Genomic DNA, 17,620 nt, shown 5'->3' with positions numbered 1-17,620 from the left:
GGTTTATTGCTGAGCAAATTATCACAAGTAGTAACATGCATGACAATAAGTAAGAAAAGAATTCTGGAGCATCCACTCCGGTGCCGTTTGCTTTTACATATTAGAGTCATTTTCAATGTGACACAAAATCTTGAATTTATTTCTTGAGCTTAGGTATCATCTGATTTTTTTAAAAATAATATGTAGTCAGCGGCAGAAATTGATGTTAACTTTTCCGAACGATGGAAATGATTTATATTTCTCTTGTTCACAAAAAACGCCGAATGAATCAATAGAGTGAAAGCTTTTAAGCGTACTTACTAGACCTTTTAAAAGATTTGAAAATTTTCAGCATAATGAAAACAACCAAAGAGATTAAAATAATTCCTCGAATGTACAGCAACATCCACACGCTCGATTTATTCTTGGAATAAGAGTGATTTGAGTCATAAAAATTCGCATATTAGCTAAAAAAACCTTCCCTTATGGATACAATTAACCAAAATAAAAAAACCTTCTTGGAAAGGGTAGATATCTCGGATGTGAATATAACGATGGGGAAGCTTCCTGGAATATTTTTTTCAACGCTATATTAAAGACCCAGAATTTGATACGAAATATTATGCAGGCTGGAGACTTTCTGGAATTCGGATTATGATTTTAGGGAAGTAATGCTGTATACAGATTTTACGTGCCACAAGAAATATATTTTATGCTTCAACTATTACAATTGTACTGTGATATATTCAGGACATGCCAGGGAATTCAAAAGTGCGACGAAACTTGCTGAACTATAAATAAAATGTCTCAGGTTTTAACAATTCTAGAACAGCGTTGAAACAGCGAATGAAAAATCTAGTCTCTTTACCCTCCGCTTCACATTGCACATATTGATCAAAGCATAATCATCATTCGGTATTTGTCATTTTAGTTAGCAAAAATGTGCCTCAAAATTAGCCGAATTGTTGAAAGCGAGTGAATTTGAAGACACAAAGAGGTTGTTGAAGAGGCAAATCAACTGGAGAGCAGCATCAAACTGATCCTTGTATGCAAATAATAACTGATTAAAATTCATTCAAAAATTTTTCCTTGGAGTGATGATCATTCTTTTCCAAAATTCAGTAGCAAAATTTGCCATGCATGGTGGGTTGGTTTGGAGGGGATCGGGACGTAGGAAATAGATGCGAAAGGGTGAATGAAGTTGAGGCCGGAAGGGATGGAGATGCTGAGAATTTTCGCTGAGCGCAGGCTAACCCGCCTTTTCTGCGATGGGTCGAAAAAAAAAGTTCCCCTGGGAAATGACCCCCAGCATCAAAAAATGATGGCGGCGGGTTGAATGAATGAAGTGGAGGAAACAAAAATTTTCTTGCATCTCCTACCTTTATATTTTCCACCAATTCGAGCATTTGGTGAAAGGTCAAGTTGGAAAGAGGCAAAGATGAAAGAAATTCTCGCATAATTGGCAGACAAATTTAATTTTTGTGATTCAGAATGACCAAATGGATCCTTCATTTTAGGCTTTACTTTTTTCTCCATCTTGCCAACCAATTGCGAATGAAATTTTCTCATCATGAATTCCCTCAAACTATAGAGGGTCAACTAAAAATAACCAACGTATTTCAGGATGAAGAGACCCTGAAAGCATCGTATCACCACATGCCTGTATGAAGAGGAATAGATAATAGTGTTAAAAAAATTGATTTCCTAATCGAATATTTATCTACCAGAGAAGGTTTTTCCGATAGCATGTTGTTCGGACCTGATTCTTTTTTTAAACCGACTTCTATCAACAAGGAATCAATGTTCAAGAATCTATTCTCAACGGCATCGAAATCTTTATTCAAATATGGACATTAAGGTGTGAAAATATATTTATAAAAGTATACTAAAACATGACTCTGCCTTGAATTAAACTTCGCGCACTATGAAGGCATCGTTCCAATCAACATAACCAAGACTTAAAAATGAGGGGTTCCTCTCTAGCAAATAAGGGTTTCTGATACTGTAGCTAGCTCAAAATGAGTGGAAATTCATAACGAATAATAACTTAAGTTTCTACTTTTTCACAATGCTTCTATTGAAAATTCACAATACTTTTATTGCACAGCGCATTACGATGCTACTACGCTGCCTCTAGGCATATATAGACATGTACCTGAAGATGTAGTAACGTCGAGACGCGTTGTACAGTACAAAAAAGTAGATGGGTGAAATAAAAATCTAATTTATTTAGTCATAGCCAATATATAGATAGGTGGACGAGACAGGGGAAGAAATAGATAGGATAGGTATGTTGGACTGAATGAAGGTAGAAAGTATGTGGGAATTGAAGAGGGGCTTTCTGTAGTGTCGCACGTCGCGTTTTTTTGCTCGGAGAGACTAGGGCATATGTATACTGTTGTGCAGTTGTCTAGGTTGTGTCAATCCAAAACGTACCTTACCTGGTAGAATACTAATTATATAGAGTTCTTAAAAATGATGCCACTTTAGTTAAACAAACAGATGATTTATCGTTACCTAGCAATTCGTTTCACTTGAGATTGAGAGCAAACAATGGCGTACAGAGATTCCCTCTAAGCCTTCGTCTGGATTACAGCCGCAGTGGGAGGAAATATGTACATAAATGAGGATATCCAGCCGGAAAAATCTTCTGTTCAATACTACCGCTGGCTACCTCAAGGTTCGCGCGTTTGATTTTAGTTGAGAATATATAGCAAGTGTTGCTGGGTCCCTGGAAAACCTAATGGAAAACCGAAAGCAGAGTATCGAGATGTATTTGGTACAAGGACCACAAAATATAAAGTCATGCAATAAAGTCCAGAACTTAACAAGGTTTCTATGGATGTAATTATACCACAAGAGGCAAGAAAAAGTGGAAGCATAAATTATGACAGCATTCATTGCCTTAACTTTTATTCGCCACTGTTTCCTAAAGCACCATGCAATGACAATGATACAAGAAAAATTAGCAAGACCTATTGCTACAATCATTGATCAAATGCAAATGAATTTCCAAGACAATAATCAAGAATTTTACGATACTTTCAAATGGCAGAAAAATATTACATGAGAAGAATTGCTAAATTCAAAGAACTGCAGGATATACAGAGACAGTAACTTTAACGGAGTTATGCGCTAATATGCATTAAAATGCACTAACTTCAAAGAGTAAAAATCACTCGCCTTGATCGAAATTTCCCGGTCAAGGCGAATGAATGTTACACTTTGACATAATTACACAAAATAACTACTTCTTTGTACACTAGCACTTTACAATTACCGAGGGTAATAAAGTCTCGTATTGCTGAGGTAATTGAATATAAACAAGAGAGAGATGAGATAGATATGCGAATGATTAAAACTAAAAAATTAACAATTGTCGATGCCAGAGTCTTATAACAGAATGAACAATTATTTAAGAGCCTTAGTGGGAGTAAAAACTTTCGATTTAGGCATTCGTAAAGTGGGAAACTTATAAACACAAAAATTAGTTAAAGGGAAGCATCTCGCACGAAGAAATACACCTCTAGTAACCAATATATATATATTCATTTTCACCTCTACTCCCCAATTGACCCAGCAAAGGCAGAAAATCACAATCGTCGAAGCCCTATAAAAGAGTAGTGGTAGTATTTCTTAGGGAAGTAGAGCGATAGATGAGGTCATTTGCGGAATCAGGGATACATGGGCAAGTTTTCTTGCGTTAGGGTGTTTAGGAAATGAGGGAAAGGTGGAGAGAAACCTGACGTCGGTATTAGCCTACTCTAACAACAAAATATACCAGGAGCTCAGAAAATTTGACGTCCCATCCGACGGACCGTATACACCACTCGTAGTGCCCCCACATGGTGTCCAGATATGGATCGGGATATCACTGAAAAACCCTGAAGGTACTCGATACCGGACCCTATGGACGGGAAGCCAGTGCACAAGCCACCCCACCAATTCGATTACCCTCCTGTATAAGCATTCGATCGAGAGCAAGTAATGGAGACAAGCAGTCAGTCAACCGCGGAGTCAGCCTAGTCAGAGGATCCAGTGGTATTAGTCCAATTGATCTGTTGCTCACACGCTGTGTGCTCATTGGGTAGTGCACCCGTTGGGTCATGTAACTCCTCGTGTTCTGCAGTCTAAACTGCCCCATCGACCCGTTAGATTCTAAGAAATAATATCAGGACCAACTGCGGTGGAGGATATGCCGTAGAAACCTGTCGGAAGGTAGTTTCACTTTAGAGAGAGAACCACACCTTGCAATACATTTGATTCACGTTCTTAGTCATTCACAATATCATATGTCGGGGTTACTCCAACATTGTTACGTATTTTTCGCTTCTTCGCAATAGGTATGAACCCAGAGATACCAACAGCAAATGCCTTTTCTTCATTACTTATTAAGAGTAGATACAACGGGGTTGGATCGAAGGACAACTATAGAGATCAATTCATGCGTTTCTCTGATCAAGTTGTAGAAATTTTCTTCAACAAGATTTTTTCATGAAATTTGATGAATACTTAGATGTTGAAAGGGATATCATTGGACTCAATCCTAAGTTTTATTAGCGGTTGAGGCAGAGAAAGCACTATAACATGTACATTTCCCATATTCTAAGTAGAGAAGGGACATTTCCTTACCCTGTGCCACTTGCTGTTTCCAAAGAAATCCTAGAATCGATCAAATCTGCAGGGATAATTATTTTGTGGTGTCCAAAGGTAGCAACCGGTTTTAAACTTAGGTATTGCTCTCGGTAACCGACTGCTCTTCTCAATAGGCCACCCTTTCAGTCATAACGAAAACACGGCAACATACTACACTCGAATGCATTACTATATTAGGTACTTCAATATTGATATTCTATCGTATAAGGAAGGTTTTCCATGCACACACTTCTGCATTGATACGTTTCGTTGACTCTTCTAACAAAACATAACCTGACATCCGACACTACAATGCACTCTTCGTCAACAACACTCTTTCCTTCATTTTGTACAAATTACCCATCCTATTCCCACCTCTCTTTCTCTTGCCGAACGTTTTTCCCTCGCAGTCTTCAGCATCGTTGAACAAAATGCTATGCACCACATTTCCTGCACCCATTGAAGGAATATTTTTTCTCAAAAACTTCCATAAATCCCAATTTGGGTGAAATAGAAGGACTATTCATCTCGTATGAGTGAAATTCGCACGTCGAGTTTCCACAGAACTATGCAAATACGAGTAAATACGCAAAAAAAATAGCCTTGAGATATTATCTATTAGATTTATCCTCCTTCTAAATGAAAGACTCTTCTTTAATTTATTGCCTTGAGCTATCACCTAAAACAGGGTATATTCAAAGAAAATTCCAATATTTCGCACGCAAGGTAATTGGCTGCGAAATAAAGGAATTTAAAGTGCATACCCTCGGTGAATTTTGTATATTACGCAATGAAGAAATTCCAATAAGTTGCGCCAAGAGTTTTATTTTTACTCTAAAATTTCCATGCAATTAATTATTTTGAAGTTAGACACCGACCTATAATTCCAGAAACGAGGGAAATAATCATTTTGGAAATGTGCAACCTAGGCTCGGTAGGCTTTTTAATTCTCATTCTCGCCAGCATCCGAACTTTTTTCTCAAATTTTTTTAATACAATGACTCAGCGATAACGCACGTTTTACCAAGAAGACACGGTCAAACTCGAGTAAATTAATGGCGAGGGTTTTAAGGTTTCGCTCGGCGCATTTCTAAAGAAAAAAATATAGACTGAAAAGAAATGACGTTGCAAGATAATACCCTTCATCATATTCAATTTACAAAGAACACTAAAAATATTCAAGCAGAGTCAAAAATTAGGTCTTTGCTTCAGGAGTTTAGTATTTTATGTGCGATATCTCGGCGATATTAATTAATTTAATTCTCATTATTCTATCCTTCGATCATATTGTTAATTTTTTCTTGTACACTGTTATCTCATGTATTCCTTTTCAATAGCCACCGTTCATTATCTTGCACAAATACCATCGTATTCTTTGCAATAAAATATCACCAACGCCGAATATTATTAATCGTCAAGACAATACGAAAAACTTCATAATATCATTTTTTTATTTTCTAACTATTTAAAAGCAAATTTGCGGACTTAAGGTCTCTTTACTGTAACGTATTACGAAAAACTTTCTCTTCTTTGCATTTTACATTTTTTTGTTTGATAACTGCTATAATTTTTCGTAAAAGCTAACGCAAATCGTACTTACTCCTTTTATCAGTTAAATCATGGGATCTCTGAGTGACTAGGAAGAATTGAACTCAAAAGAATGAGAATTACTCAAAGAAAAAAGCCAGGAGATGGGCGTTCAACTAAGGTAGCGCGACATATATATAACTTATTATCTATCATCCGACTTCATCTTCAAATATGGCACACAAAATCAATTTTCGCTTTAAATTAAAATCGTTCGGCAAAAGAAAATATCGATTACACACTACTCTTCCGACTATGAATAATATTATATAGCACACAAAGGGACGACCTTCATACCAGCCAGAATAAACAGATTCCAATTCAAAAAATATTTTATAGTTGTTTTAATATCATTTTTAGTTCATCATGATGGCCTATCAACCCGATGACTGGTTTATATAAGCTCTCTACATTACATATCCTATTCCCTGCCCATCTCTATTTATTTCTATTTAAGCTGTATTTTACTTCAATTACAGTTATTTTTAACTTCTAAAAAACTATGTGTTTCCACTACATGTACACATTGATAAAGGACAAACGAGATAATGATTGTGGGGCACACTTCACAATGAGTATTTTCGAAGTGGGGGCTAAGAGTACCTGAGTGCTGTTCCACTTGCTTATTGCTCGAATGAAAATGTATAGAAATAAAAAAACCGATGAGAATCCATCCATGCTCCTGAAAACTGCAACAGAATTTATTTTATCTCACTTTTACCGCATTGTAGTCAGCAAGATAACACTCCCTAAAGGGAAGAAGGAAATATGCACTGGGGAAAAGAAGGGGGGTTGAAAAACCTGGTTGGTACTGAAAAACTACATTTCAGAAATTCGAAACACCATTAGCATGGTAATAATTTTTAATGAACAATTCACCCCATTTCTGCATCGCGGACCTCCTGTTTTAACAAATAAAAATTTCGCCATCAATTACGCGTGAACGCCGTACGCATTATCGCTTTCGAACTGGCAACTTTCCTTCTATTGCGCAAGTATGTTAGTTAACAAACCCACTTACTTCAAACCGATTGTGACTTTATTAAACACATAATAATATATATAATATATGCTAATATATTATATATAATAATTTATAATGTATATATATATATATAATAATTTATAATGTGTATATATAAATAAATATATATATATATATATATATATATATATATATATATATATATATATATATATATATATATATATATATAACACTTTTTGAAAGTCTCACGGATGTGAATAATAATGTATAACACTTAGCACTAGTGGACACAGACAAAAACACAGAAACACAAAAAAAGAGACTCACTATTTTTCGAATTTTCGGTGGTCGTTGCCACCTTTATCAAGGAAGAGAGGGACAGAACTGAAGGGAATACGAGGGCTGGAGCGATGGATGGAAGGGGAAGGTGGGGAGGGAATTCCGAAGGGACGGGTATGGAGGGGCAGCGTTAGAAGGGTGGGGAAAATGTAGAAGGTGATGGGGGTGGAAGGGGGATGAAAATATAATTACAGCAGGGTAATTAGTGCCTAATATTAATTCCTGGCCAGTTCCAGGACTCCAAAAGCCAGATGAAGGATTGCTCTAGTGTTTTCAGTTTCAGTGGAGGATCAGAGGGTGGGAGGGATGCTATGATGGATACACTATAGCATTTATCAAAGGGAGTGTTGTGTTCGGAGGCGTGTTTGGGGATAGGGAGCATGTCAATTAAGGAAGAGTTTTTGCATGAGGCTCGGTGGTTGTTGATTCTGATATTGAGGGGTGTGGTGGTTTGCCCAATATAATAGGCAGGGCAAAGTTGGCACTTCAGAAGGTACACTACATTGCTAGAAGTGCAAGTAGAGGAGGGAATTGGTGGGAGAGAGTTAAAAAGCGGGTGGGAGAGGGATGGGATTTTGGTTTTGAAAATAGGGTATGTTTTACATCTGGGTTTATTGCATGGCGTTGGAGTGGTTTTAGGACACGTTGGGGATTTAAGGAGTGGATTTGTTGATTTGAGGAGATCGGATAGGTTGGCGGGGCGTTTGAAAGTAACTGAGGGGCATTTGGGAAAAAGGTTGGCGGTGGCATTATGATTTTTTAGGATAGGGTAGAGGTCTTTCAGGATTGATCGTATAGATTCTAAGCCCGGGAAGTATGTTGTGCAAATTGAGAGAGGGTGGGGTTCCGCGGTGGAGGAAGGTTTGGGAGTGTACGTATGTTTTCGGATTCTTTTGTTCAGGAGGGATTCGGGATAACCTCTTTTGAGGAGGGAAGAGTGTAGACTTGAAAGGAAATAATCAAGGGAATCAGGGTCACTACAAATTCTGTGTCCTCTTGTGGATAGGGAGTAAGGAATGGAGCGTTTTGTGTGATATGGGTGGCAACTATTGTAGTGTAAGTATTGCTGTTTGTTTGTGGGTTTAATATGTACAGAGGTGTGAAATGTTTGGTTTCTTAATGTAACATTTACATCCAGGAAGGTGATTTGGGAGGAGGAAACTGTAGAACTGAAGGAAATAGAGGACGAAGCATTGAGGTCGGAAATGAAAGCTTTCAGGGAATCGGTGCCATGTGGCCAGAGGAGGAAGATATCATCGATGTATCTGAGCCACAATAGAGGTTTCAGTGGTTGTTTTGACAGGAATTTCTTCTCTGCGAGACCAAGAAAGAGGTTTGCATAGGAAGGGCTGAACCTGCTACCCATGGCACAGCCCTTGATTTGCAAGAAGAATTTGACGTTAAAGGAAAAGGAGTTGCGGGTGAGGATGAACTCGGAAAGACTAAGGAGAAAATCTGTGCTGGGTATGTGTGGCTCAGGGCGTTGGGAGAGGTAGTGTTTGAGAGCGGAGAGACCTTCTGAGTGGGGAATCGATGTGTATAGGGATGTTGCATCTATGGTGGCCATAATGATCTCAGTATCTGGAGGGAGGGAGGTTGATTTTAGCCTTTCCAGGAAATGGTAAGAATCTTTGGTGTGTGACGGTAGGGAATGGACTATCGGTTGGAGATAGTGGTCTACAAATGCAGAGATTCTTTCAGTTGGGGAGTGACGGGAGGATAAAATCGGACGACCAGGATTCCCATGCTTGTGAATCTTTGGAAGGATATAGAAATGAGGGGTACGTGAGTGGGGAGGGGAGAGGAGGTCCAGGTCTGAAGGAGATAGACCCTCATTTGGCCCGTTGGACACGAGAAATTGAATAAGTTCCTTCTGAAGTGCGGGGTTTGGGTCTTCGGGGATTTCGGGGGCAACCACCTTTATCTGTGTGCCCTATCCCTCTTTTCACCACTGTGTTACCTTTATTTCCTCTTCCTCTTACTTACCACCCCTATCAAATTTACACCTATCCTATCCCCCGTCGCATACATCAACATGCATAACATTGACCCCATCCCCTCATGGCTACGCCACATCAGAAAATACGGACTCCCCGGACTACAACCTTGACGTGGTGGAAGGGCTTGTGCGTTCCGATGACCCCTAGAGCTGTGCTGGCGGGAGTAATAATTATTGCTCCTGGTAGGGTCACCCATGCCAGATAGGTCGAAGGTTAGGAGCCAGACGAAAGGTAGTCCACGCAGCGTCTGTTCCTCAGTGAGGCGGCTGCAATGGCGTCTGACCCCAGTGGGGCAGCCAGTAAGTGATGGTGTCACGTTAAAAACACTATTGAGGAAGGCAACGGGAAACCACCTCAATTATCATTCCCTAGAAAAATATGATGGACAACACAGAGATTTTGAGTCCTGGCAACCACGGGGCTCGGCCCAATCGGCCGTGTGTCGTGCCCGGCAGCGGGGGAGGCAAGGCTTCCGCGGTCGTCATCCCACGAAACCCTTGCAAGGGAAAATCAGCAGCAGCAGGACAGAAGACGCAGGAGAAGAAGACCACATTAGTTAGAATAGGAACGTGGAATGTTAGGACAATGATGAGGACAGGGAAATTGGAGAATGTCAAGCGAGAGATGGAAAGGGGATATATAGATATTTTAGGTCTATGCGAGGTGAGATGGAAAGATAGCGGGGATTACTGGAGTGATAAGTATAGAATAATAAACAGCGGTGGGGACGAGAGCCAACGAGGGGTTGCCATAGTATTAAATGAAGAGGTAGGAAGAAGCGTAGTCAACATAGAGCAGGTAACGGATAGAATACTACTAGTGGAGATAAAAGCAGAACCGACGAACTTAGTTATTATTCAGGTATACATGCCACCGAGCAACCATAAGGAAGAAGAGGTCGATAAGATATACGATCAGTTAGAGGACATGATCGCGTGTGTTCCTGCAGGGAAACATTTGATAGTGATGGGGGATTGGAATGCGACGGTAGGCGAAGGAAGAGATGGTGATGAGGTGGGCGACTACGGTTTAGGCACGAGGAATGACCGCGGGGAGAAAGCAGTTGAGTTCTGCAGGAGACATGGGTTAGTCATCACCAACACTTGGTTTAGACACCACAAAAGACGCAGGTATACATGGAAAATGCCAGGTGACTCAGAAAGGTATCAGCTAGATTATATCCTGGTTAGACTCAGGTTTAGGAATAGTGTGATAAATTCCCACAGCTTCCCGGGAGCGGATGCGGACTCAGACCACAATTTAGTTGTTATGAAATGTAGCGTACGCTTCAAAAAGATAAGGCAGGGGCGGCGAGTTAGAAAATGGAATGTAGAAGCATTAAATAGGTTGAAAAGGAAGGAATACAAACAGGCGGTAGAGAAAATCATGGAGGATGGCAAAGGGCTTAGAACTATCGAAGAAAAATGGGAAATGATCAAAAAAGGGTTGTCTAAAGCCGCAAAAGACACTATTGGAACCGTTAACGCTAAAAGGACTAGGAAACCATGGATCACGGATGAGATGATTAAAAAGATGGATGAGCGGCGAAAATGGAAGAATATAAATACAGAATTAGGCAAAATGAAGTACAAAGAATTGAACAATAAATTGAGGCGGGCAACAAATAAGGCAAAAGACGCATGGTGGAAGACGCAGTGCGAGGATATGGAAAGTCTGCAGAGGAAGGGTGAAATCGGTGCGCTGTACAGCAAAGTTAAATCGTTATCGGGAAGTAAGAAAGGAAGAGCTATGCTAATAGTTAGAGATAAGGCGGGTAAGGTAATAGTTGACGCAGGAAAGATCCAAGAGAGATGGAAGGAGTATATAGAAGAACTGTATAGTAAAGAACTCAGACCAACACAGTTAGACATTGAAAAAGAAAATGACGTAAAGGAAGACAGCTTAGGTCCAGGCATACTAGACAATGAGATAGAAAGGGCATTAAGGGAGATGAAACTAAATAAGGCCGTGGGGGTAGATAACATTCCCGTGGAACTTTTAAAATGCTTAGGAAAGTGTGGGAGGAAGAGGCTATATGGGCTGATCCGTAGCATTTATGAGGAGGGAATCTGGCCGGAAGACTTTGTGAGAGCAGTTTTAGTTCCGATTCCGAAAAAGGTAAAGGCCACGTCATGTGAGGACTATAGGACAATTAGTTTGATATCCCACGCAGCTAAAGTTGTTCTCAGGATCATAAACAAAAGGATAGAGAGTAGGGCAAATGATTACTTAGGGGATGATCAGTTTGGGTTTAGGAAGGGGAGAGGTACGCGTGATGCCATTGCAGTAATGAGATTATTAATCGAGAGGAATACAGAACACAACCAGGAGGTATTTGCCTGTTTCGTAGATTTCGAAAAAGCGTTTGATAGAGTGAATTGGGAAAAACTAATGAGTATATTGCAGAAAATAGGAATAGATTGGAGGGAAAGGAGGCTAATCCGCAACCTGTACATGTCTCAGACTGCTCAGGTGCGGGTGGGAAACGGGGAGTCAGGATGGGCAGTGTTAGGAAGGGGTGTAAGGCAGGGTTGCCCATCATCACCGTTGCTGTTCAACCTGTATGCTGAGGAAATGATCAAAGAGGCATGGGAAGAACTCGAGGTAGGAATGAAAGTGGGCGGGGAATTCGTAAAATCAGTTAGGTTTGCTGATGACCAAGCTTTAGTTTGTCAGTCAGCCAAGGGGCTGCAAGCATTGCTGAGTGAATTGGAAATTCAGTGCGACAGGTATGGGATGAGAATCAACATTAATAAAACAAAGGTTATGCGATTTTCTAGAAAGAAAAAGGGCAAGCTTAACATCAAAATAGGAGGGCAAAAACTAGAGCAGGTAGAACAGTTTACGTATCTCGGTAGTGTTTTGGACCAACACGGTCAAAGTAGTAGGGACGTAAGGAGAAGAATTGCGCTAGGCAAAGAGGCTTTCACGAGGATGAGGGAGTTGATGACGGGGACTTTGAGTAAGGATGTTAAGAAAAGACTCGTAAAAACTTTGATATGGAGCGTAGCTATGTACGGCGCGGAAACGTGGTCATTGAAGCAGGAGGATAGACGTAGACTGGAGGCTTTTGAAATGTGGGTGTGGAGAAGAATGGAGAAGGTGAAATGGACAGAGAAGAAAACAAATGAGGAAGTACTTGGTATGGTGGGCGAAGAGAGGGGTTTGCTGGGAGCAATCCTATGGAGGCAGGAAAAGTGGATGAAGGGGGTGTTGACCGGCAGTGGGATGTTGAAGACTGTGATAGAGGGTAGAATATTGGGCAAAAGAGGAAAGGGAAGGAACAGGATAGGGGTGTTGGACGGGATGAAGGGCGGAAGAAAGTATTCAGAGATGAAGAGCGCGTGCGCGCGTGCGTGCGTGCGTGCGTGCGCGCGTGCGTGCGTGCGTGCGTGCGTGCGTGCGTGCGTGCGTGCGTGCGTGTGTGCGTGTGTGCGTGTGTGTGTGTGTGTGTGTGTGTGTGTGTGTGTGTGTGTGTGTGTGTGTGTGTGTGTGTGTGTGTGTGTGTGTGTGTGTGTGTGTGTGTGTGTGTGTGTGTGTGTGTGTGTGTGTGTGTGTGTGTGTGTGTGTGTGTGTGTGTGTGTGTGTGTAATGAATTAAGAAATTTTATTTTCACTATCAAGTCGCATAATACCCACAGTTTTTTCAATTGATCATGGCTTTTTGTAATAAAGAATGAAATAAGATGGATTCAAATAGCTTAGCGAAACATCTTTTTTTAAATAATATTTACAAGTGAATATTTCAATAAAATTCAATCCCAATTGGTAACATTACTGGGACTTACATTGCAATTACGTGCACATTTTTGAAAGCGACATGAAGGATTATTTTTAAACGAGAGAGATTAATGTCCTCCTTGGTGGCCTTAATGTTAGACTGAAAAAACCTTTAATCGGACAACACTGCACGAATCAATCCATCCTCTTAACCCTACCATTGGGTTTGAAAGAGAAGACGTTACGTTAGTGAGGATTCAGCCACAATCGGCATTCACTCTCCCTCCTCTCCCATTTCCTCTCATTTCCCTCCCTCCCCTCTACTCAGATTAAAACACCAACCCAGGACGAAAACCTCCATTTCGCCTTTCGCACTACAACGAAATATCTCGTTACTCTTGTTCGGTTTGTTTTTTTGTAGGAGGAACATCTATTTGCCTTCTTCTAACAGGTGATTTGTCCAAGATATTGCTAGTAATTGACATGCTTTAACAGTTTCATTGTTAAATGGCTTAAAAGTACCTCAAAAATGTTTGTATTTATAATTCCGTAAATGGTTTCCCTAAGCGTTCCTAACTGCACTATATTTTCGACTCCTTTTGAGTGTGATCTGTCCTCTTTCAGAAACAACATACCATCCTCCACTGTGCCGCACATAACAACCGCCTAGAAGTCGTAAATTTCTTGCTGGACACTCTGGATGAGCCAAATCTGGAAGCTGTGGATGCAGAGAAGCAGACGCCGCTGCATCACGCAGCACTTGGGGGACATAGTGGCGTCGTACGGAGAATACTGGAGGCGGGAGCATCAACCAACGCCATTGATAAAGTAAGATAAGCGAACACTCTTACTGCTATAATGAAAACTGAAAGCTAGTATATGAATTTATAGCTACTTTGAAATGCCCACATTTTTTGCACAGTGATCGGCTCCAGTTGTGCTTCAGCTAAATGGATTAAATATTTTAATATCACATCTTTAACAACGCTCTGCCTCCATAAAATGCTCCTATTAATTTAGGTTACAAGAGTAAATGAAATTAAAAACACTTTTCGTGCATCAAATTGGATAGTTTGATGAAAAAATTTTAATTAGATTAGAGAAAACACATCAGTGTTTTCCCTAAAAGTCAACGAGTAAAACCTGTTTGTCAAATGCTAGACAGTTCCTCCAGAAGTCATTCTGTTACTCGGATCAACATAGAGTTACGTAATTACTGAATAAAGTATCTGTTGTGCGGAATCCTTTGCTAACTATTAATAAATGGCATCAAGTTGAACAAAAAAATCGATCACAATAATTACAAGCACATCAACAAAAATGCATACATTATTATGTCTAAATTTACTATTTACGACAATATATAGGCATTTTTCTGGTGGGAATCAGCAATACGTCAATTAAAATTTATTTTATGCCTACGGCTACCAATAAAGGTAACGGTTTCAAACGATAATTAATAGATTATATTATGTATTATATCATGCATGGTCTCTCCCAAAAATAAGTAGGATAAATCTATTCAACAGAGACAAAACGAAGCCTGTCAATTGGAAAACATTATAGATGCAAATGGCCGTTTTTCAGTCTTAACTGAATAAAAATTTGAATGAAACGTTATCTTCAGCTATAATATGTTCTTCACATATGACGCCACGTTAATTATATCAATATAAATAGAAAATGACCGATGAGTTATATATATGGAGACCTATTTGATATAATCATATTGTGGAGGACGCCGTCGGATTAGCCGTTAAATTGAGGACCCCTTTGGCGCCTTTCGTAAAAACATTTGATTAATGCTGACGCTGGATTTCTCTCCGCCCTTACCCCATTCCTTGAATAACCTATCAAGAGTACAATTTCCAAATAGATAATTATAACCATCCATCCCAAATGGCGCAAATAAACTCCTCAACTAACTTGAGCGTGACTAATAGCAACTGACAGAGAGAAAAGTCGTAAATAATTGCATCGTGATTTCACTAATCAATGTGTCACCCTAGTTCACGTATTGGTGACGACTGATGAAAATTAATGTAAGATCCATCCAAACGTTGTTCTTAAACATAGGTGATAGGAATATAGTTTTTAAGCACTCAGAGGTCGTTATTAGTTTTTGAAACGTGCTCTTAAGTTTATTTTGTACTATTTCTGGGGCGGACTTGTTTCAATCTATGGGATTACTGTTATTTTTTTCTACAAAAATAATATAGTTTACAGAAAGGCAGGTATGATTTAGCACTACTACTTTCCTTATATAATTGCGCATATGATATCAGTTTTTCTTGAGAAAGAAATGTATTTTTGCGCCATTAATCCATTATTCTTCTGACTATATTCGTCGCCTGCTATAAGAGAATGTATAGTCTTGGATTTCCGGTGTCAATTTCTACAAAAAGTAACATGGGAAGACTTTTTTCGTTGTTTGATAGAGTTCACTCAGGGGTAACAGCTCAGAAAATTTTATCAAAATGACACACGATATAAACTGCCTCCAAACTGATTAAGCATTAGGGAGCCTGCTTTAGGTGTCTTGACGTAAGAGGCCTAATAAAAATACAGCTTGAGTATAGACACCCTACACAGCAATACTGCCATCTAAATGGTTTGCGTAAAAGGTATCGGGAAAAGTTTCGGAAAAATAGATCTAAATCAGACATTGCTACAAAGCCTCAAAATTCTTCAAAGTACATCCCTAGAACATCTTAGTAAACACCGTTGCCAGTGGTTTTTCCACGACTCGATGGCTCCCTGGTAGGCGGATTCCGGGAGTCCTTAAAGGTAAGCGTGCAATCTGCCTTGAAGGCACTTAGGGTCACTAGGTGGTGTCCTTGGAGGGAGGATTTCACTTTTGGGAAAAGAAAATAGCCTCCTGGTGCCAATCCTGGACTGTTTTGGGGTTGCGGAATCGTCGTAATGCCGTTGCAAGTCTTCGCAAGTAGAAACTCAACTCTGGCCTTGGTTTTCCGTCAAGACCCTCGGGACGAGTTTAGCGCAGATCTTTCGCAACGCCAAAATTTCAGTACCAATGGTTTGCACTACCATCTTATCAATGCCAATACGACCTGCAATCATGCGCACGCTTAACTAATGGCCTGAATTCAGTATTTCACGCAAACGTTAGAGAAAATTGTTATCGATACTTTTTATGCCAACATTGAAGAAACAGGAATAAACAGATTACGCCCGAATGTTACTATTTTGATAAATCTTGTGTAAACATACGTGTGTAGCTGCAAAAACCACGTAATAGTTTTTTTGTGATCCTGAGTTCAATTTACAATTCATTCGGCAGTCAGTCAATGCAATTTTCCATTTCTTTCTTTTAATTTAGTAACTTGGGCGATTTCAGTACTAATTTCGTATTCATTTTCTCTTATGAATTATATAGATTATCCGTTTTTTAATTTGTGTTAATTATTAGGTCAGATATTATAACATTTCAATAATTTTAAACTTTTTAGTTATTGTATGGTATTTAACTGCAGGGTATTTTTTCGGTCATTAATCCTTGTACGAAAAAATTAATCCTCGTAATTGTTCTCTGATACATTGTATGCTTGGTGTCCTGTGTCGTTCATTTATATTTACACGTACTTTTCTTGCTGATTCATATTTTTTAAGTTTAGCTTCGATTAAATTAAATACCTAACCTACAATTAGCCTATGTTGGCACTTTTTCATATTTGTTGGTTTTATTACTTTATGGGCTAATGTTGTGAAACGGTGACTCCCTTTGCCAAGGCTTGGTGGACCTATGATTACCCAGTTGGATTGATGCAGACAGCTATATTTTTACTAATGCCATACGTAAATGTTAAAAATAAAATTCCCAAACACAAAATTACGCTTGAAGATTATTTTCCGTAATGTTTAAATACCAAAACTAGATTTGACAAGCAAGCAAACGAGGCATGGATACAAACGCGGTGGTGTCCCGGGAAAATATGTGCGAACAGGAGTAAACAGATTAACTTAAAAAGACGATGCCCTTGGTCATGAAATGAAGCACTAAACAAAAAAATGTGTTTTTGCCTCTACATTTCAAATGTCTGTGTACAATAACTTAATAAAATAAAGTTATTACAAGAATTAAACTACATTCATGCGGAAAACGCCAAATTTCTCTTGCCTAAGAAAAGCTCTAACTTTTCCCACCTCGCGTTAATAAAGCCTTTCGTTTTTTCAACGAGTAAAAGTGTACTCTCTCAAATAGACAACCAATGTTGTTTTGGCCAACATAGACAATAAATTCTTGCCATGGCGATTATTCTTCGGCTACTTGTCTCGGTTTTTCGCACTTAGAATAATGGGGTAGCAATATGGCGTATTTAGGATACACTTCTTGCATCCTAAATCCGGGAGCT

General features: G+C 39.4%; 1 protein-coding gene across 8 annotated transcripts in view; it reads left to right on the top strand.

Annotated features, from left to right (window-relative positions):
- The window catches only part of LOC139695519 (ankyrin repeat and death domain-containing protein 1A-like), a 430,852-nt gene that overhangs the window by 387,429 nt on the left and 25,803 nt on the right, over nucleotides 1-17,620 (top strand). For all 8 annotated transcript variants that reach the window (XM_071594341.1, XM_071594344.1, XM_071594343.1 and 5 more), the window contains exon 6: nucleotides 13,872-14,075. In XM_071594341.1, the coding sequence (XP_071450442.1) occupies nucleotides 13,872-14,075 (204 nt within the window). The remainder of the gene's footprint in view (nucleotides 1-13,871; nucleotides 14,076-17,620) is intronic.

This window comes from Hetaerina americana, unplaced genomic scaffold, assembly GCF_022747635.1.
Source record: "Hetaerina americana unplaced genomic scaffold, ioHetAmer1.1.p SCAF_6, whole genome shotgun sequence".
Taxonomy (NCBI): Eukaryota; Metazoa; Arthropoda; class Insecta; order Odonata; family Calopterygidae; genus Hetaerina; species Hetaerina americana.
The sequence above is the reverse complement of the archived record's forward strand: the minus strand, read 5'-3'. Positions and strand labels throughout refer to the sequence as shown.